The sequence below is a fragment of the Manduca sexta genome, chromosome 16, assembly GCF_014839805.1.
Source record: "Manduca sexta isolate Smith_Timp_Sample1 chromosome 16, JHU_Msex_v1.0, whole genome shotgun sequence".
Taxonomy (NCBI): Eukaryota; Metazoa; Arthropoda; class Insecta; order Lepidoptera; family Sphingidae; genus Manduca; species Manduca sexta.
Window position 1 is genome coordinate 473,099 of NC_051130.1, and position 21,727 is coordinate 494,825.

At 44.7% G+C, this 21,727-nt stretch overlaps 1 protein-coding gene and 1 long non-coding RNA gene across 3 annotated transcripts; one reads left to right on the plus strand and one right to left on the minus strand.

The window, feature by feature from the left end:
- Positions 1 to 203: 203 nt before the first annotated feature.
- On the plus strand, positions 204 to 21,513 carry LOC115451052 (3-ketoacyl-CoA thiolase, mitochondrial). The gene is made up of 8 exons (XM_037439161.1): positions 204 to 423; positions 6,163 to 6,329; positions 6,651 to 6,782; positions 12,619 to 12,883; positions 13,229 to 13,404; positions 13,723 to 13,917; positions 14,225 to 18,615; positions 20,676 to 21,513. Exons 1-7 carry the CDS (start codon positions 405 to 407, stop codon positions 14,381 to 14,383), a joined length of 1,113 nt encoding a protein of 370 aa, XP_037295058.1. The 5' UTR covers positions 204 to 404; the 3' UTR covers positions 14,384 to 18,615; positions 20,676 to 21,513.
- On the minus strand, positions 9,993 to 11,168 carry LOC119189465. Of its 2 annotated transcripts, none has more exons than XR_005112423.1 (3): positions 10,935 to 11,168; positions 10,443 to 10,567; positions 9,993 to 10,162 (listed from the first exon to the last, which is right to left on the minus strand). It is a non-coding gene; the product is annotated as an uncharacterized LOC119189465 (long non-coding RNA). The 2 variants fall into 2 exon arrangements; XR_005112424.1 differs by having other exon boundaries at positions 10,443 to 10,597.
- Positions 21,514 to 21,727: the final 214 nt, after the last annotated feature.

Below are 21,727 nucleotides of genomic sequence, written 5' to 3' on the forward strand. Positions count from 1 at the left end.
GGTTTTTAATTTTTCGGTTTTTGATTTATTACTTATTTACTTAGAAAAACGACGTACATAAATAAAATGAAGGTTTAGTGATGGCTATAGAACTTAATAATTTTTAATTATAATAAAATTATTTAATATTCGTATATACCGTTTAGTAGAAAATTTTAACGGCGGTATCCCTAATTGTAGTCCAGTCGTTCAATTATCAGAGCCATTCTGAGCTTATCATTCAATTTAATCATTCACTTTACGCTGACAAATGACAGTCAAACGTAAACGTAATTCATAGTAATTCCACGGATCAGTGGGTACTACGATAAACTGATTTATTCTCGAAATTTTACATTGTGTGTACTTAGAGTGTAACGTAACGTTTTGTTAATTATATTCTTAATAATTAAATAAATAATAAAATGTCTGCTGCTGTAAAAGGTAAGCTATTTTTAAATTAACTAGCCTGTGTGTTAATTAGCACGATATTTCTTACATTAAGTATATTGACAAGTACCTACCTATCGTATCAGTGGGGGGCAAATTCTGAATATAATATCGAGAATATTATTGTATTTCTTATTTCAATGTACACGTTAGGTTCAAGATAAATACTGTTAACTGTGCGGTGAAGTGCGAATAACAAAGTTCAGTGACCTTGCTCAGGATTCAAAGTCCGAACTCAGAGTGAAAATGGATAAACTTACTACTCGATACATTTAATGATCTACCTGGAATATTTTTTAACTGTTATTTCTATTTATAACCCCGTGCAACAAAGATTCCCGTTATCTTGACAGCTGAACATAGCAAACATATTTTATTGTACAAAGCGAAAAACTTTACTGCTGTTTGCGAAAGTAACTATTAGGGTTATCATATTTTATTAAAATTAGAAACGATAACTTCTCGTGGACTTCGTAAGCGAGATAACGGTTTATGCAAGGATTAAGAGATTAAAAACGTGTCTAATATTTATAATATACTTCATATATTGGAGAGCTAGGTACCGAATAAGTGCGATAAATGGACAAAGCGATAAAGTTCCTTCCCGTACTACCATCCGACATAGTGTATTCCAAACAGGTGTATTCTCTGTTTACTGGTGGTAGACCATATGTGAGAGGCCGCCTGGGTAGGTACCACCGCAATGTCTATTTCTGCCGCCAAGCAACAGTGTGTAGTCACTGCTGTGTTCCAGTTTGAAGGACATTGTAGCCAGTGTAACTACTGGACATAATAAGACTTAACATCTCACGTCTCAGAATGGCGAGCGCAGTGGAATACCAAACAATATTTTGTATTTCAAGGTGTTGGATGGCGTTTCTTCTGTTTATGGGCGGTCGTATCGCTTACCATCAGGTGCATGGCAAGCTCGTCTCGTCATTCACAGCAATAAAAAAAATTCTATTAGCCAACCTTGCATCAGAAATGTTAGCATAATATATTTGATAGGAAGTATATTATAATAATATTCCAGATGAATATTGTAAACTATTTACCTAATTTAGTGTACTGTAGCGTAGTTAGGTAATCAATGGCCCTAGTGCAAAAAATGACCCCCTCCCCGCTTTGTGCGTATCGCGACCAGTTGCAGCCTGAACCGATGCGAGGGCCCAGGCAGGGCCATAAAGGTACTATAGCTCAGCGTACACTTGCTTCAGTTCGTCTAGGGCAGAGAGGCTAGAGGGCCTCGGTGCGCTGCATCGCCTAGCTCTACGAGAGCCCCTAATGTTATAAATAGTCGTGTCTTCGCAATAAAGATTAGAGCGCTATAGTATGAATAACTCTGATTTAATACCCACGTTCTATGTGATATTTTTCTTGTTCATAATGACGGTTTCCTCACTAGGAGAGTTAGCTCCCCATCTCTCTCCCTTATTACGTTACTGATGTATTGTTTAACAAATATACCTACATGCCTATCTAAGTGTAGTTGATAAGCGGCGGAATTTGAATTGTTTACATCTAAAAAGTATAGAAATCACATACTGGGCTTAATCTGTAATATGTACAAATGCCCTGCTTTGGTATATCGTCACGGGATACCACTTATCGATACTGAAAAAATGATTGCCTCTGACGTAGTTGTACGGTACGACTGCAGTGCTGAGGTCTCGGGTTTGATTCTCGGGTCGGGCAATGATATTGGATATTTCTACTCAGTATCAGCTCGAAGTCTGGTATTTCTGCTCGAGACGTCTATTAGCTCGCTCCCTATCACATCATAAGACGGAACACACGCGGCGAAAAATAGGTGCCCTAGTTTTATATCTGCCTACCGCCTTGGGGATAAGGGCGTGATGTGTGTTCGTTCTCTCGTTCTAGTGATAGGCTCGCCCTACGGGTACAAATTCCAGACTCCGGGCTGATACTGTCAAGTAAAACAGTGTAATAACATGCAGTAATTAAAATAACTCCTGTCTCTTCCTACTGTTTATGGGCTAACAAAGCTTCAGTCTTATCAGAGGATGTAGTAGGCATAGGAAATTCTCATAATAGAAATATTTACAAGAATATTGCATTTTATTTATTTACATAAAATGTAAATAAATAAATCATCAAAATCGGTTCATCCAGTCGAAAGTTCTGAGGTAACAAACATTTTAAAAAAATACAGTCGAATTGAGAACATCCTCCCTTTTTTGAAGTCGGTTAAAAACTTATCTCATATAATACCGATTTAGAACAGTTTTTTGTACAAAGTCCATTCCGATCAAAGGTGAACACTTCATAAATATTATAAGAGATAATGTTATCTCAATATTACCTCTAATATGCATTTTATTGCTCGTTTATGCTCCTATAAATAAGGATTTTGTTTTTTATTTGGACTAAAATGAGTAACAAATCACGAGTTCGATACAAACATATTTTTATTTTTATTTCGAAAGTATGACATACTAGTAATCTGGTAATAAGTTATTTTGTCTTCTAGTTCAGTATTATTGTTATATATTATATAGTTTATAAAGCAGATCAAACAGTTTTCTTTTCATGGACAAATAACGCGTTATCGTTACCATTACTTGGAGGTTGTGTGAAAGGGTTCTGTTGGTTTCACCGGTCTCGCGGCCCCATGTTGACACTCGGGAGTATAGCATTATCTGACGTGCATTGGATACGATAACCTAGTTGGGTGTGGAACGGTCTGCCAAGACGAATGTCCGCAGCTTCAAATCCCAAGGGCACACAACTCTGACTTTTCTAAAATCATGTGTGTATTCTTTGTGAATTTATCGTTCGCTTTAACGGTGAAGGAAAACATCGTGAGGAAACCTGCACATCTGAGAAGTTCTCTATAGGAATTTCGAAGGTGTGTGAAGTCTACCAATCCGCACTAGGCCAGCGTGGTGGACTAAGGCCTAATCCCTCTCAGTAGTAGAGACGGCCCGTGCTCAGCAGCGGGCAAGTACATAATACAGGGCTGATATTATTATTATTATTGGACCTATTCCCTAACCCTCGTATACCCCAAGCGGCTTATCAACCAAAACCCGCGGTGGCCTTCTACGGGGCAAAAGGGACGGCCATGGGGTAAATCAAACCATATTGGTTAAACAAAAAACAGAAAATGGAAAACACTTTTTTTTAATTCATAATGTATGTTGTGAAGTAGCTCAAGATATGTTATTTTGTGTTCTTACTCCTTACTTTCAGCTCTTTATCTACTCATTGTACCGTACGTATATGTGGAAACTTTAGTAGCCATATGTGATTTTAGCTGAAAGTTTTCCTTTATAAAAAATAAATATTGGCAGTTTTTATGTTGAAACTAGCTTTTTCCCGCGCCTCCGCCCGCGTTATAAAGTTTCTTGGGGCTAAAGTTTTCCGTTATAAAAGTCACGCTATATATTTGCCCGGGAGCCTATGTTCCTCCAAGGGTCTCAAACTGTCTCCATGCCAAATTTCATCTTACTACGTTGGGTAGTTCTTGAGTTTAACACGTTCAGGCAGACAGATGCAGCGGTGGATTTTGTTTTATAATATATTTTTGTAGAAATTTTTAAGAGGAACAATCCCGTCATTCATCTTTGTTGCATAACTTTAACCGTTTACGCAGCGCACGCAACGGATGCTCTCAAAACTAATAAATTTTCCCCGTTTTTGCAACATGTTTCATTACTGCTCCGCTCCTATTGATCATAGCGTGATGATATATAGCCTATAGCACTCCACGAACAAATGGCTATCCAACGCAAAAAGATTTTTTCTGTTTGAACCGGTAGTTCCTGAGATTAGCGCGTTCAAACAAACAAACAAACTCTTCAGCTTTATATAATAGTATAGATTTACCACGTGGCTATAGGTTTATATGGGTGTGAGGTTAAGAAAGAACAAAATATCTATCGCTGGCATAAAAAGAACAAAAAACAATACGAACGTTAATTTATAAATAAGTATCTTTGTTTCTTAAGATTACAAAAAAAAAAAAACAAATATTAGCAACGGCACCGCTCATTCAGCTGGACGCCGCCGTACCACGTTAGACCACACGCACACATCTACACATACCTCTGTTCAAAAAGATGTTCTCGTTAATATGTTCATAAAAATGTTCCAACAGTTCGGACAAATTATAAATAATTAATGACAAGTCAGATAGACTCATTTACCATAGGAACATTCCTACTAATATAAATGCGAAAGTTTGTGAGGATGGATGTATGGATATATGTGTTTGTTCCTCTTTCACGAAACTTTATAGAAACATTGGTTATACATCAGAATGACACATAAAATACAATTTATGATTTTGTGTAATTTGGTCATAATATAACGAAACATATCAAGTAAGTCGGAAAAAATTATCGCGAAAACCCTTCACGCGGGCGAATCCGCGAGCAAAAGCTAGTAAATACAAAAAGTACATCATTATTTAATATTATTTGCTCAATATGATGCATTCAGTATGAATATACATAGGTATACAATATACTGCATGCGCGCTACGGCAGCGCTCTGAGATCCTGGGTTCAAATCCCGGGTCGGGTAAAGTGATATTTGGGATTTTCTGCTCAGTACCAGCCCGGTATTTGAGCCCGATATGGCGATAGGCTCGCCCCCTATCACATCATAGGGCCGGAATACACTTGGCGGAAAGTGGGTGCCCTGCGCCTCTGCATGCATGCGTATTCATAGGAAGGGAGCATATCGCCATTACGAGCATAAGAGCATAAATTGAAGATTGCGCACAGAGCAGAAAACCCAATATCGCTTTGCCCGACACGAGGTTCGTACACGGGTCGAACAAAGTTTTATTAGATCGAATTATTCATCGAAAGTGGTTGGCAATCTTGTAATATAGCGATATATCTGGGCTCTCATACGAATGACGTCTCATGATAAAGTCCGCAGAAAAGGTGTAGATAAAATAAAAATACAAAATAATACTATACTAATGCATTTGGCCGAAGTCCGTTTACCGTTCTAAAGTCCAACACGTGATATTTTTAAATATTATCTAGTTACTTTATAAATACACACGAAACGGAGAAGTCGTTCGTCTTACAGTACTTATATCCGTAATGTTAAAAATCAAACATAGGAAAATACCTTATTATCATTACACTGAATATGTCATTCCATCCGAAATACAAAAATGTATGCACTGATTCTTGGTGAAATAGACTGAGCAGTGATACTTTGTAGGAGGTACATTTTTTTATACGCGCACGAATGTGAATCCTCTGTACCTGATGGTAAGTGGAGTGAGGTCCAATAGAATGTCAACTGATGAGAGATGATTACCCCTCGGCAGTCGACACAATTATGCCGGCCTGTTGGAACTTGGAACCGTGTATAGGCTGATCCCAGAACGTGACGCACTTACGTGGGCCACCATGCCGATTCTAACACCTTGTTCACGGTGGTCGTTATCCGGGCGGATATAAAATATATTCTACCAGCATGAAACGTAGGAGTAACTTGACCCTTCTATAAGTAATTTTTCGCCAACTAAATCCGAGATTAAAGTTAATCAGTCTAGAACTTGGCTGTTCAAATCCATTCAGGGCTGTCTAAATTTACTTCTCACAAATATATAAACTTATTTAAACTTTTGCCTTTATAATATTGGTAGGTATCAGTGAGGTATTCATAAGATTCAAGAAGAATTCAGGTTTTTGTATTACTAGTCGAAGCATGTAGTAAAAGAAACAATAATAATATGATTTCTAGGTATATTCATCGTCGGCGCCAAGCGCACGCCATTCGGCACGTTCGGCGGCGTGTTCCGCAACACGTCGGCCACCGAGCTGCAGACCATCGCCACCACAGCAGCGCTCAAGGAGGCAGGAGTGTCCCCGCAGCAAGTAGACTCTATGGTTGTCGGTCAGGTCATTGCGGTAAGTGGAATTTATATTCTTTCGTAAGCAAAATAAAGTCTGTTTTTGAAGCCACGTAACATTGTGTCAGCACTGTAGTACTCTGGTCTTTACGACGTTGTACCTATAGTGGTTAGTAAAAAAGTAGACAACAAGAAATTAACATAAGTCTAATTAGTCAAGCACAGTTCAATGCCGTACATCGTAATAGTTGTATTAAGACTATCTTGAGATATCATTAGCCAAGTTGTTTAGGTTATTTTTCATCTGAAAAATATAGATGATCGGAAATTTAACCTAAACTTGACCTAGTTAAAGCGTAACGTAATGATTTGTTGGCAGGCGTCCCAAACGGACGGCATCTACACTCCCCGTCACGCGGCGCTCAAGGCCGGCATCCCGCAGGAGAAGCCCGTGCTCGGCATCAACAGGCTCTGCGGCTCTGGGTTCCAGTCCGTGGTCAACAGTGCTCAGGTAAGGAATACATGAGACGGTGGGAATATTGCTTGTGTAAGATGCGAAGACTGATCAGTGAAGAGGTGGTGTCTTCTCCGCCCAGCGGCGCCAATATACCTGTTAGAGATACTGGAATTCACGCACTCCGGAACGTGAAGTAATATTACACTTAGAAGATTCAAGTGGTGGTATTTATTTCACTTCGCCTTGCAACAGGATACGTGTAACTTTTTCCAATATTTATACAATTATTTCACGATTCTAATCACAATTTTCACTTATTTCATTATGATTAGTATCAATAGTTTTTTTTTCTTTATACCATCCGTACTCTCTGTGTGATCAAATCTCTTTAGATCATTATTGTTTAGTGTTTATCTCTGTAATATAAGGAACACGTGTGCAAAATTGCATGGTCACAGTATAAACTACGGTATAAGTTAAAATAAGAATTGTGACTACGCGATTGAATACTTTAGCCTGTATAGCAGATATTGGCTATGCGTAATTGTACAATTCGGATATGTGCTTTACACTCTAACCCCCTTATTCATAGACGTTTTTTATCTAACGATCGAGTAAAGCTGTGATAACAAGTCTGTTTCTCAGTGCTGACGGCATGGCAGTCTTCTCATTGCGTAGACATAGAGCCGTTGTGATTGGCTAATATTGAGATACAACAATAATAGCCTATCACAACGGCCCTATGTCTGTTTCTCAGTGCCATTTTGCACTGAGAAACATGCTTGTTATCACAGCTTTACTTCGTCCTTAGATAAAAAACGTTTATGAATAAGGGGGTAAGAGTATACATGACGTGTAGTGTCGGTGATTAACTCGAGTAGAACAGCCGGTCAGGTTCACAGTTTAACTTTATTACTTTGACGCTCGGTTTATGATGGTTGAGTCGCAGCTCGAGGTAGATATAAACGTTTTTATAATAGTTGCATACTGATGAAAATAAGGCTCCAATATAATAGACTATAAATACAATTTATTGTAAATAAAATAATACATTTGGTGACGAGGGCTAGCAAGACAATGGTACGATTTAAAAGTGAAGCGAGCCATGTGACAGAACATAAAAAATAAATGTAAAAATGCCAGTTCGCTCTTCCAAGAAGGCGCTTAATCATTTGCGTCCTTATTTCCAACACCCTCCTCTGGACGCAAACCCATGGCACTGACGAACTTCTCGTGTTTTATTCGAGAAAGACCCTTGGTGAGCACATCAGCAACCATTTCTTGAGTGCTCTTATAGAGAACCGAAACTTGGTTGCTGGCTATCTTTTCCCTCACGAAGTGGTAGCGAACGTCAATATGTTTGCTGCGCGCATGATAGGTGTCATTACCTGAAATACTGATTGCACTTTGATTATCACAATACAGTGTAATAGGCAAACCTTTAAGATTAGGCCAAATGTCTTCTTCCAATTGCTTCAGCCACAAAGCTTCTTGTGTTGCTGCTGCCAATGACATGTATTCAGCCTCTGTACTAGACAGCGCTATGGTTGGCTGTCTTTTTGCACACCAACTTATGGCAGCACCCTGAAAAATAAAAACGTAACCAGAGCATGATCTTCTGTCCTCAGAATTAGTTGCCCAGTCAGCGTCACAATAACCGAGAATATTGTTGTTATTTTTCTTGAATACAAGTTTCATGGATATTGTTCCTTTTAAATATCTCAAAATTCTCTTAAGTGCACCCCAATGTTGCGCAGTTGGTTTATTATTAAATCTACTCAGTGTATTTACTGCATAAGCAATATCTGGTCGTGTTCCCTGTGATAAATATAATAAACAGCCGATGAGTTCTTGATATGGAATGTGGTTTAGAACTTCATTATCATTCTCAGCCTTTTTTAATTGTAAGTTCGGCTCGCATGGTGTGTACACAGGATTACATTCACTCATATTAAAGCGTTTAAGTATTTTTTTTATATAGAGAGTTTGATCAAGTGATATTTCAGACTTACATTTTGTAATTCTATAGCCAATGCAGAATTTAGCTTCGCCGAGGTCTTTTATGTGAAATTTTTCACTCAATTTTCTCTTCACTATTTGGAATGTATCTTCATTGTTATATAAGTACAAAATATCATCAACATATACAGTTAAGAATATTGTATCAGTTTCATTTATGATTTGATAATATATGCACAAATCTACTTTAGATCTTACAAAGCCAATTTCTAAAAGAGCTGCATTCAATTTCTTGTTCCATTGTCTGCTTGCTTGTTTCAGACCATATATTGATTTATTAAGTCGACATACCTTTTCACCAATTTCAAAGTGTTGTGGTTGTGACATATAAATTTCTTCTTCTATCTCACCTTGCAAAAATGCGCTAACCGCATCCATTTGATGAATTTTTAAATTATATTTTATCGCTAAACCCATCATATACCTCATTGAAGAATAGCGAATGACTGGAGCATATATTTCGTTATAATGTATTCCTTTTTCTGTTGACATCCTTTTACAACTAGTCTCGCTTTATATCGAAGAATTTGACCATTTTGGTCAGTCTTAGTTTTAAATATCCACTTGCATGCTAATATCATATTATTCTTCGGCTTGTCAACTAGTGTCCAAGTATTATTGCTTAACAATGATTGATATTCTTCATTCATTGCCTCTATCCATTTGTCTGAGTTAGTACTTTGTAGAGCTTCAGAGAGGCTTTGTGGGTCATTATCCAAAATACTCATTGTAGCTTCTGCATTACAAACAAAACTTGCAGGATAATTTTCATCACAGACATTGTCCTCCTCATATGTTTCTTTCCTACAAGCTGACCGCAGAACCATGTTATGAGCTTCAGCATCAACAAATCTACCCGGTGAATATGTTGAATCATCGGAGTCTGTGTTGTCTTGAGATAACAAACTTAAATCTCCTTGTGATTCTTCAACATTCACAACTTTAATTGATTTATCATTTTGATTTGAGGTATTACCACAATCTTCAGTATCTGTCTCAGACATTGGCAAACTCACTGTTTTCGATAATGGTAAATGTTTTTTCTTTATATTATGTTTATTATAATTGCTTTCATCATCTATTTCATTATCAATTTTATTTCTTTTTATGGTTTCTTCCAAAAATACCGCTTCTCTACTTGTGATGACCTTCTTGGTTTTTGGATCCATAAAACGGTAGCCCTTTATGCCATCACAGTATCCAACAAATATCAACTCACGTGATTTGGCATCAAGTTTACGCTGACACTCTTTGGGTATTAATACCATAGCCTTGCATCCAAAAATCTTCATGTGACTTAAATCTGGTTTTCCTTTTGACCAAAGTTCTTCAGGAGTGATATCAGAAAGAACTCTTGTTGGTGAACGGTTGATTATATACGCCGCTGTGACGACAGCTTCACCCCAGTACTCTTTCTGTAATTGAGCATTTATTAACATACATTTAGTCCGCTCTATTAGTGTTCTATTCATTCTTTCGCTCAGTCCGTTTTGTTCTGGACTATATGGATTACTAGATTGATGTATTATTCCAAATCGTTTTAAGTATTTATCAAAGTTATTATTTTTATATTCTTTGCCATTATCGCTTCTAAGCTTTTTAATTTTTTCTATCCAATTCATTTTCTACCCTGTTTTTAAACTCAATGAATTTTGAAATCACCTCATCTTTACCTTTTATGGGATATACAAATACCTTTCGTGAGAAATCGTCAATGAAAGTGACGAAGTATCTGGCACCTCCGAATGTTGTTGTTTCCATCGGTCCACATACATCGGAGTGGATGACTTCTAGCAACTCAGTTGCCCGGGAGCCTTCAACTGGAAAAGGCCGTCTTGTCTGCTTTCCTTCTATACAACTTATACAAGTTATATCTTTATTTGACGGTGACAATTTCACACCAGTTGCACAACATGGAATTTTATTCACATCGGTAAAGTTCAAATGGCCCATGCGCTGGTGCCATAAATATGTGTCGGTTTCAATCACTGCTGGCATTGCATGGCCCTCATTAACAATCAGCCTATACATATCATTTATTAAATGACCATCAGCTAAATGCTTTCCATTTTCATTCAATATTTTGCAACCACTTTTAGTGAATTCAACTTTACATCCACCTTTTATAATTTTGCTTACTGATAGCAGGTTAGTTGATAAATCAGGTACGTATAAAACATTCCTCACCTGTATTTTATCGCTGTGTCCTTGAGCACCCGGCACTGTGATGGTAACATTACCGCAACTTTCAACTCTGAGGACTTTATTGTTAGCGATCCTGATGTGTGAGACAGGTGGTTCAGTTTCTTTATCCAGCCAATTCCTATGCATCGTCATGTGCATAGATGCGCCGGAATCTATGTACCAGTTCAGTGGCCTGTTAACCATGCTTGCAGAGAAAGCTGCAACGAAACCATTACTTTTATCAGTTGACTTATTGTTTTATACCAACAGTTCTTACTCAGATGTCCAAACTTGTTACAATTAAAACATCTAGGCCCCTTTGGTTTAGATGATTGCTCTTGATTATCCCTCTTATCTACCCTTTTCGACCATTTTTTCTTTGAGTTTGAATAAAATGTGCTAATTTCCGTTGCCTTAACTTCTTGCAACAACTTTGTTTTAATTGAATCTGCACAAATCTTTATTCCGGAACTCTCCATTGCCATAATCATGGGTTTGTAATTATCCGGCAAACCCGCGAGCATGAGGGTAACTAGCCACTCGTCATCTACTTTGAAATTAATATTTCTTAGACATTATTTTATTTACATAGTCCTCTATACTTGAACTTGTCTCTAATGTTGTATTTATCAAGTCTTTCAATAAGCCTACTTTACGAGTTAGACCGGAGTCTTTAAACGCTCGAGATAAATTACCCCATATTTCCTTTGCAGTTTTTGCTTCTTGTATATGAACATAAAGCATAGGATCAATTAATAAAATTAATTTGGACTTAGCTTTGATGTTTTTCTTCGCGTCAGTACATTCTCCAACGACGCATTCCCACATATCTTCAAGTTGCAAAAATGCTTTTGTCGCAAAACTCCACGTAGTGTAGTTATCTCTTCCAGTTAGCTTTTCAATATTCATAATTCCATTATAATTATGGTTATCCGACGTCATTTTGCTAAAATGTTGAAAAAACAAAAGCTATCTGGCATAAAGAAAATTTTCCGGCACGCGGCGACTTTTAAGGTTTATCTCTTTTTAGTATTAATTATTAATTACGAGCGCTTCTGGGCCCATAACCTGATGAAAATAAGGCTCCAATATAATAGACTAACCCCCTTATTCATAAACGTTTTTTATCTAAGGACGGAGTAAAGCTGTGATAACAAGCCTGTTTCTCAGTGCCCAACGGCACTGAGAAATAGACATAGGGCCGTTGTGATTGGTTATTATTGTTGTATTTCAATATTAGCCAATCACAACGGCCCTACGTCTACGCACTGCGAAGACTGCTATGCCGTCAGCACTGAGAAACAGACTTGTTATCACAGCCTTACTCGGTCGTTCGATAAAAAACGTCTATGAATAAGGGGGTATAAATACAATTTATTGTAAATAAAATAATACATTTGGTGACGAGGGCTAGCAAGACAATGGTACGATTTAAAAGTGAAGCGAGCCATGTGACAGAACATAAAAAATAAATGTAAAAATGCCAGTTCGCTCTTCCAAGAAGGCGCTTAATCATTTGCGTCCTTATTTCCAACACATACACATCATGAATACCGCGTCTCGCTGGATGAGGAGAGCGGAGGACCGAGCAACGTGGCGCGTTCTAGGTAAGGTCTATATTCAACAGTCGACAGTTGTAGGCAGATGAGGATGAGGACATACATCATGACCTCTTTATGTACAATAGGATATTCTGACGGGAGCAGCCCAAATCTCCGTGGCTGGTGGAGTAGAGAACATGTCCCAAGCACCCTTCGCGGTGCGCAACGTCCGCTTCGGCACCGCGTTGGGCAGCAGCTACGTCTTCGAGGATACATTATGGGCTGGTCTTTCCGATTCGTACTGTGGTCTTCCCATGGGCATGACTGCTGAGAAGCTGGGAGGACAGTTCGGCATCACCAGGGATGAGGTGGATAACTTCGCGCTCAGGTCACAGCAGAGGTGGAAGGCCGGTAAGTTATACTCTTTGGTACTGGTCTTCTTGCACATTTACGAAAATCAATAAATAATTTCAACCTTACGGTCACTCCAGGCAATAGACAAATCAAAGCAAGGCATCTTTTAGAATTTTAAACTTTATTCTTGTCTACACAGCGAGTGTTTTATCCATGACCTGTCATTATCCAGCCCCCCTGATAACAAATTGAGTCTATAATTGGATGGGACATATCAGGATATACCACATATATCTTAAAATAGGATCAAAATATCTTCATATCGGTAATCCTGTTCAGATATTTAAACACGGAAGATATACTTATATTTGGTTTGTCTTATTTTCTCTTCTTCCTAAAAAGGCAATGACGCAGGAGTGTTCAAAGCGGAGATTGAACCTGTGACCCTCACGATCAAGAGGAAAGAGGTCAAGGTGGAAGTTGACGAGCACCCTCGCCCGCAGACCACCCTCGAGACCCTCAAGAAGCTGCCGCCCGTGTTCAAGAAGGAAGGTCTCGTCACTGCTGGCAGCGCTTCCGTAAGTGTTTTACACCTGAAGATTTATAGTCTTCTACTAAAGGAAAGAAATTCTCTGAAATAATCGATTGGGATGATATTTGCCACCTAGATAGGATTTAGGCAGAGGCACCACCCGGAACTTTGCGCAGTGACTTGCTGTCATTTTTACATCATCAGCTTGTTAGCATACTTTAGAAATTGTTCAAAGCGTGAAGCTTCTTTCCTCCCCCACCTGGAGAGTCGTGACGTGTAACGTCGGTAATGGATTAGCGTATAAATTACATTCATTTGTCGTAAATAATGAGGCTTATACCAAACACAATACTCTTCCCTCCAGGGTATCAGCGACGGAGCCGGTGCGATAGTCCTGGCCAGCGAGGAAGCCGCTAAGAACCTAAAGCCACTTGCCAGGCTGGTGGGCTGGTCGTACGTGGGCGTCGACCCCAGCATCATGGGCATTGGTCCAGTGCCTGCCATCGAGAACCTGTTGAAAGTTACCAAGATGAGCCTTAATGACATTGATCTTATTGAGGTAGGTACCTTCATCATTTTTATAGCATACAGATGAGTTTGAGTGAATCTTATGTCAAATGATCTTCACTCCTGATGATTGTGATCTGATGATACCCAGTACCCACAAAAGCAACATAAAGTAAACTGAAAGAGAAAGTAACAAAAGAGTAGACTAGGTTATCGCAAATTGCACACACTGAAAGAATACAAAGGCTATGAGACATAAAGATTAAATTAGTCTTCAAATATTGCCGGCGTGATGACAGGGACGGGTGACGAGTGGCTGCGGACTGCAGCAGTGACTGTACCGTTCGATGTTGTTGCAGATCAACGAGGCGTTCGTGGCGCAGACGCTGTCGTGCGTCAAGGCGCTGAAGCTGGACGTGGACAAGCTCAACGTGAACGGCGGCGCCACCGCGCTCGGACACCCGCTCGGCGCCTCCGGCTCGCGCATCACCGCGCACCTCGTGCACGAGCTGCGGTGAGCATGCGTAGGCGATAGCAGACACACTTCGTTACTCTTACTTCTTATCTTATACTCAACGTGAACGGCGGCGCCACCGCGCTCGGACACCCGCTCGGCGCTCTCCGGCTCGCGCATCACCGCGCACCTCGTGCACGAGCTGCGGTGAGCATGCGTAGGCGATAGCAGACACACTTCGTTACTCTTACTTCTTATCTTATACTCAACGTGAACGGCGGCGCCACCGCGCTCGGACACCCGCTCGGCGCTCTCCGGCTCGCGCATCACCGCGCACCTCGTGCACGAGCTGCGGTGAGCATGCGTAGGCGATAGCAGACACACTTCGTTACTCTTACTTCTTATCTTATACTCAACGTGAACGGCGGCGCCACCGCGCTCGGACACCCGCTCGGCGCCTCCGGCTCGCGCATCACCGCGCACCTCGTGCACGAGCTGCGGTGAGCATGCGTAGGCGATAGCAGACACACTTCGTTACTCTTACTTCTTATCTTATACTCAACGTGAACGGCGGCGCCACCGCGCTCGGACACCCGCTCGGCGCCTCCGGCTCGCGCATCACCGCGCACCTCGTGCACGAGCTGCGGTGAGCATGCGTAGGCGATAGCAGACACACTTCGTTACTCTTACTTCTTATCTTATACTCAACGTGAACGGCGGCGCCACCGCGCTCGGACACCCGCTCGGCGCCTCCGGCTCGCGCATCACCGCGCACCTCGTGCACGAGCTGCGGTGAGCATGCGTAGGCGATAGCAGACACACTTCGTTACTCTTACTTCTTATCTTATACTCAACGTGAACGGCGGCGCCACCGCGCTCGGACACCCGCTCGGCGCCTCCGGCTCGCGCATCACCGCGCACCTCGTGCACGAGCTGCGGTGAGCATGCGTAGGCGATAGCAGACACACTTCGTTACTCTTACTTCTTATCTTATACTCAACGTGAACGGCGGCGCCACCGCGCTCGGACACCCGCTCGGCGCCTCCGGCTCGCGCATCACCGCGCACCTCGTGCACGAGCTGCGGTGAGCATGCGTAGGCGATAGCAGACACACTTCGTTACTCTTACTTCTTATCTTATACTCAACGTGAACGGCGGCGCCACCGCGCTCGGACACCCGCTCGGCGCCTCCGGCTCGCGCATCACCGCGCACCTCGTGCACGAGCTGCGGTGAGCATGCGTAGGCGATAGCAGACACACTTCGTTACTCTTACTTCTTATCTTATACTCAACGTGAACGGCGGCGCCACCGCGCTCGGACACCCGCTCGGCGCCTCCGGCTCGCGCATCACCGCGCACCTCGTGCACGAGCTGCGGTGAGCATGCGTAGGCGATAGCAGACACACTTCGTTACTCTTACTTCTTATCTTATACTCAACGTGAACGGCGGCGCCACCGCGCTCGGACACCCGCTCGGCGCCTCCGGCTCGCGCATCACCGCGCACCTCGTGCACGAGCTGCGGTGAGCATGCGTAGGCGATAGCAGACACACTTCGTTACTCTTACTTCTTATCTTATACTCAACGTGAACGGCGGCGCCACCGCGCTCGGACACCCGCTCGGCGCCTCCGGCTCGCGCATCACCGCGCACCTCGTGCACGAGCTGCGGTGAGCATGCGTAGGCGATAGCAGACACACTTCGTTACTCTTACTTCTTATCTTATACTCAACGTGAACGGCGGCGCCACCGCGCTCGGACACCCGCTCGGCGCCTCCGGCTCGCGCATCACCGCGCACCTCGTGCACGAGCTGCGGTGAGCATGCGTAGGCGATAGCAGACACACTTCGTTACTCTTACTTCTTATCTTATACTCAACGTGAACGGCGGCGCCACCGCGCTCGGACACCCGCTCGGCGCCTCCGGCTCGCGCATCACCGCGCACCTCGTGCACGAGCTGCGGTGAGCATGCGTAGGCGATAGCAGACACACTTCGTTACTCTTACTTCTTATCTTATACTCAACGTGAACGGCGGCGCCACCGCGCTCGGACACCCGCTCGGCGCCTCCGGCTCGCGCATCACCGCGCACCTCGTGCACGAGCTGCGGTGAGCATGCGTAGGCGATAGCAGACACACTTCGTTACTCTTACTTCTTATCTTATACTCAACGTGAACGGCGGCGCCACCGCGCTCGGACACCCGCTCGGCGCCTCCGGCTCGCGCATCACCGCGCACCTCGTGCACGAGCTGCGGTGAGCATGCGTAGGCGATAGCAGACACACTTCGTTACTCTTACTTCTTATCTTATACTCAACGTGAACGGCGGCGCCACCGCGCTCGGACACCCGCTCGGCGCCTCCGGCTCGCGCATCACCGCGCACCTCGTGCACGAGCTGCGGTGAGCATGCGTAGGCGATAGCAGACACACTTCGTTACTCTTACTTCTTATCTTATACTCAACGTGAACGGCGGCGCCACCGCGCTCGGACACCCGCTCGGCGCCTCCGGCTCGCGCATCACCGCGCACCTCGTGCACGAGCTGCGGTGAGCATGCGTAGGCGATAGCAGACACACTTCGTTACTCTTACTTCTTATCTTATACTCAACGTGAACGGCGGCGCCACCGCGCTCGGACACCCGCTCGGCGCCTCCGGCTCGCGCATCACCGCGCACCTCGTGCACGAGCTGCGGTGAGCATGCGTAGGCGATAGCAGACACACTTCGTTACTCTTACTTCTTATCTTATACTCAACGTGAACGGCGGCGCCACCGCGCTCGGACACCCGCTCGGCGCCTCCGGCTCGCGCATCACCGCGCACCTCGTGCACGAGCTGCGGTGAGCATGCGTAGGCGATAGCAGACACACTTCGTTACTCTTACTTCTTATCTTATACTCAACGTGAACGGCGGCGCCACCGCGCTCGGACACCCGCTCGGCGCCTCCGGCTCGCGCATCACCGCGCACCTCGTGCACGAGCTGCGGTGAGCATGCGTAGGCGATAGCAGACACACTTCGTTACTCTTACTTCTTATCTTATACTCAACGTGAACGGCGGCGCCACCGCGCTCGGACACCCGCTCGGCGCCTCCGGCTCGCGCATCACCGCGCACCTCGTGCACGAGCTGCGGTGAGCATGCGTAGGCGATAGCAGACACACTTCGTTACTCTTACTTCTTATCTTATACTCAACGTGAACGGCGGCGCCACCGCGCTCGGACACCCGCTCGGCGCCTCCGGCTCGCGCATCACCGCGCACCTCGTGCACGAGCTGCGGTGAGCATGCGTAGGCGATAGCAGACACACTTCGTTACTCTTACTTCTTATCTTATACTCAACGTGAACGGCGGCGCCACCGCGCTCGGACACCCGCTCGGCGCCTCCGGCTCGCGCATCACCGCGCACCTCGTGCACGAGCTGCGGTGAGCATGCGTAGGCGATAGCAGACACACTTCGTTACTCTTACTTCTTATCTTATACTCAACGTGAACGGCGGCGCCACCGCGCTCGGACACCCGCTCGGCGCCTCCGGCTCGCGCATCACCGCGCACCTCGTGCACGAGCTGCGGTGAGCATGCGTAGGCGATAGCAGACACACTTCGTTACTCTTACTTCTTATCTTATACTCAACGTGAACGGCGGCGCCACCGCGCTCGGACACCCGCTCGGCGCCTCCGGCTCGCGCATCACCGCGCACCTCGTGCACGAGCTGCGGTGAGCATGCGTAGGCGATAGCAGACACACTTCGTTACTCTTACTTCTTATCTTATACTCAACGTGAACGGCGGCGCCACCGCGCTCGGACACCCGCTCGGCGCCTCCGGCTCGCGCATCACCGCGCACCTCGTGCACGAGCTGCGGTGAGCATGCGTAGGCGATAGCAGACACACTTCGTTACTCTTACTTCTTATCTTATACTCAACGTGAACGGCGGCGCCACCGCGCTCGGACACCCGCTCGGCGCCTCCGGCTCGCGCATCACCGCGCACCTCGTGCACGAGCTGCGGTGAGCATGCGTAGGCGATAGCAGACACACTTCGTTACTCTTACTTCTTATCTTATACTCAACGTGAACGGCGGCGCCACCGCGCTCGGACACCCGCTCGGCGCCTCCGGCTCGCGCATCACCGCGCACCTCGTGCACGAGCTGCGGTGAGCATGCGTAGGCGATAGCAGACACACTTCGTTACTCTTACTTCTTATCTTATACTCAACGTGAACGGCGGCGCCACCGCGCTCGGACACCCGCTCGGCGCCTCCGGCTCGCGCATCACCGCGCACCTCGTGCACGAGCTGCGGTGAGCATGCGTAGGCGATAGCAGACACACTTCGTTACTCTTACTTCTTATCTTATACTCAACGTGAACGGCGGCGCCACCGCGCTCGGACACCCGCTCGGCGCCTCCGGCTCGCGCATCACCGCGCACCTCGTGCACGAGCTGCGGTGAGCATGCGTAGGCGATAGCAGACACACTTCGTTACTCTTACTTCTTATCTTATACTCAACGTGAACGGCGGCGCCACCGCGCTCGGACACCCGCTCGGCGCCTCCGGCTCGCGCATCACCGCGCACCTCGTGCACGAGCTGCGGTGAGCATGCGTAGGCGATAGCAGACACACTTCGTTACTCTTACTTCTTATCTTATACTCAACGTGAACGGCGGCGCCACCGCGCTCGGACACCCGCTCGGCGCCTCCGGCTCGCGCATCACCGCGCACCTCGTGCACGAGCTGCGGTGAGCATGCGTAGGCGATAGCAGACACACTTCGTTACTCTTACTTCTTATCTTATACTCAACGTGAACGGCGGCGCCACCGCGCTCGGACACCCGCTCGGCGCCTCCGGCTCGCGCATCACCGCGCACCTCGTGCACGAGCTGCGGTGAGCATGCGTAGGCGATAGCAGACACACTTCGTTACTCTTACTTCTTATCTTATACTCAACGTGAACGGCGGCGCCACCGCGCTCGGACACCCGCTCGGCGCCTCCGGCTCGCGCATCACCGCGCACCTCGTGCACGAGCTGCGGTGAGCATGCGTAGGCGATAGCAGACACACTTCGTTACTCTTACTTCTTATCTTATACTCAACGTGAACGGCGGCGCCACCGCGCTCGGACACCCGCTCGGCGCCTCCGGCTCGCGCATCACCGCGCACCTCGTGCACGAGCTGCGGTGAGCATGCGTAGGCGATAGCAGACACACTTCGTTACTCTTACTTCTTATCTTATACTCAACGTGAACGGCGGCGCCACCGCGCTCGGACACCCGCTCGGCGCCTCCGGCTCGCGCATCACCGCGCACCTCGTGCACGAGCTGCGGTGAGCATGCGTAGGCGATAGCAGACACACTTCGTTACTCTTACTTCTTATCTTATACTCAACGTGAACGGCGGCGCCACCGCGCTCGGACACCCGCTCGGCGCCTCCGGCTCGCGCATCACCGCGCACCTCGTGCACGAGCTGCGGTGAGCATGCGTAGGCGATAGCAGACACACTTCGTTACTCTTACTTCTTATCTTATACTCAACGTGAACGGCGGCGCCACCGCGCTCGGACACCCGCTCGGCGCCTCCGGCTCGCGCATCACCGCGCACCTCGTGCACGAGCTGCGGTGAGCATGCGTAGGCGATAGCAGACACACTTCGTTACTCTTACTTCTTATCTTATACTCAACGTGAACGGCGGCGCCACCGCGCTCGGACACCCGCTCGGCGCCTCCGGCTCGCGCATCACCGCGCACCTCGTGCACGAGCTGCGGTGAGCATGCGTAGGCGATAGCAGACACACTTCGTTACTCTTACTTCTTATCTTACCTTACTAATATTAAACTCAAATGTTAGGATATTTGTTTGAAGTAAACTCCGTGACCTTTAAACGGATTTGAATAAAATTTGGCAACGGAGACCATATCCTGGATTAACATATAGCCTGCTTTTCATCCCAGTAATTTGCTCCCATGGAAAATATAAGAATTTTTTGTCTGTTTTTTTTTTTTAAGTTAGATCGCACTGACTTCGTATAGATGGTGCTGTAGACCATTATTATTTATGAACTTTGGTAGCGGTAAAGGTTTTTCACGAGGGTTTAAGTATTTTTTTTAAATTATTCAATTGTAGTAAATATAATACAAATTTAAATTCCGTTTGGATAATGTGCCCCTTAATAGCGGCTAGAATTATGTTTTAATGGACGCATGCTTATATAAACCGATCCGGAGAATATCCCTTATGATGTGTTTTGGAAGGTTTTTCTTTTTTCGAATGGTCTCTAGTAGGGTACAATTTACAAAATATGTTACGCTCTCACAAATTTCCAACCCAAAAAATTACAAGTGTAATGATTGATTGTTCTGTGCAGACGTCGCGGCCTGAAGCGCGGCATCGGGTCTGCGTGCATCGGCGGAGGCCAGGGGATCGCCCTCATGATCGAGACTGTCTAAATATCCATCTACTGTAGCTGATATAGATCGGCAGTATACTCGTACTTACTCGTATACGCTCGTACGTACTCGTATGCGCTCGTATGTACTCGTATACGCTCGTGTGTACTCATATGCGCTTGTGTGTACTCGTTTACGCTCGTGTGTACTCGTTTACGCTCGTGTGTACTCGTATACGCTCGTGTGTACTCGTTTACGCTCGTGTGTACTCATATGCGCTTGTGTGTACTCGTTTACGCTCGTATGTACTCGTACACCCTCATATTTACTCATTTATTGAGTAGGTTAACAGTCATCATAAAATTTGGACTATTTGAACTAACTAACTATTGGAAAGTGATAAAGTCGTATAACGAGCGTGTAAAACTAGTTTATGCGAGCGTATACTGTCAATACACTATTCCATACCATAAATTATAATAGGTACATTAAATTATCGACCAGCTTGTAACTTTAATAGTAACACAAATAATTGAATGGTGCTGAAAATGAGATAATATTTTCTTATCTATTGTTATTGTTATTTTAAATGTTGTACAGGTATAAGTAAAGTAATACTTTTAAGTGAATAAAAAGTGATTTACCACTTAAATTGTATAGATTATAATCAATTTATAAAAATCTGTTAAATATTATTACAAAAAATGTATTATCTACCTACCACTAATATTTGTTTAAATAATATTGTTCAATAATTGTTACAGAACAATATTTTTGCGATTTTATGGTTTTTATAAATAAATCATGTACAATTTATATTTTGTTTTATTTTGTCAGTCTACAAAACTATGCTGTATATTGGTTTGTCTGCCCGTGTACTACAAGGCCAAGATTAATCGGTTTTTGTACACCACAATTTAAATTTTCATAATTAAAATGTTAGTTAACAAAATTCCTGCAGCTGATGATGATAAATATGTTAGAACGGCGATCTAGGTTGGGTCCGGACTGCCGAGACGCAGGTTCAAAT

Coding starts and splice junctions, on each gene's coding strand:
- LOC115451052 (XM_037439161.1), top strand. Junction 12,884..13,228: donor ACAGCAGAGGTGGAAGGCCG/GTAAGTTATACT, acceptor CTTCCTAAAAAG/GCAATGACGCAGGAGTGTTC. Junction 13,405..13,722: donor TCACTGCTGGCAGCGCTTCC/GTAAGTGTTTTA, acceptor TCTTCCCTCCAG/GGTATCAGCGACGGAGCCGG.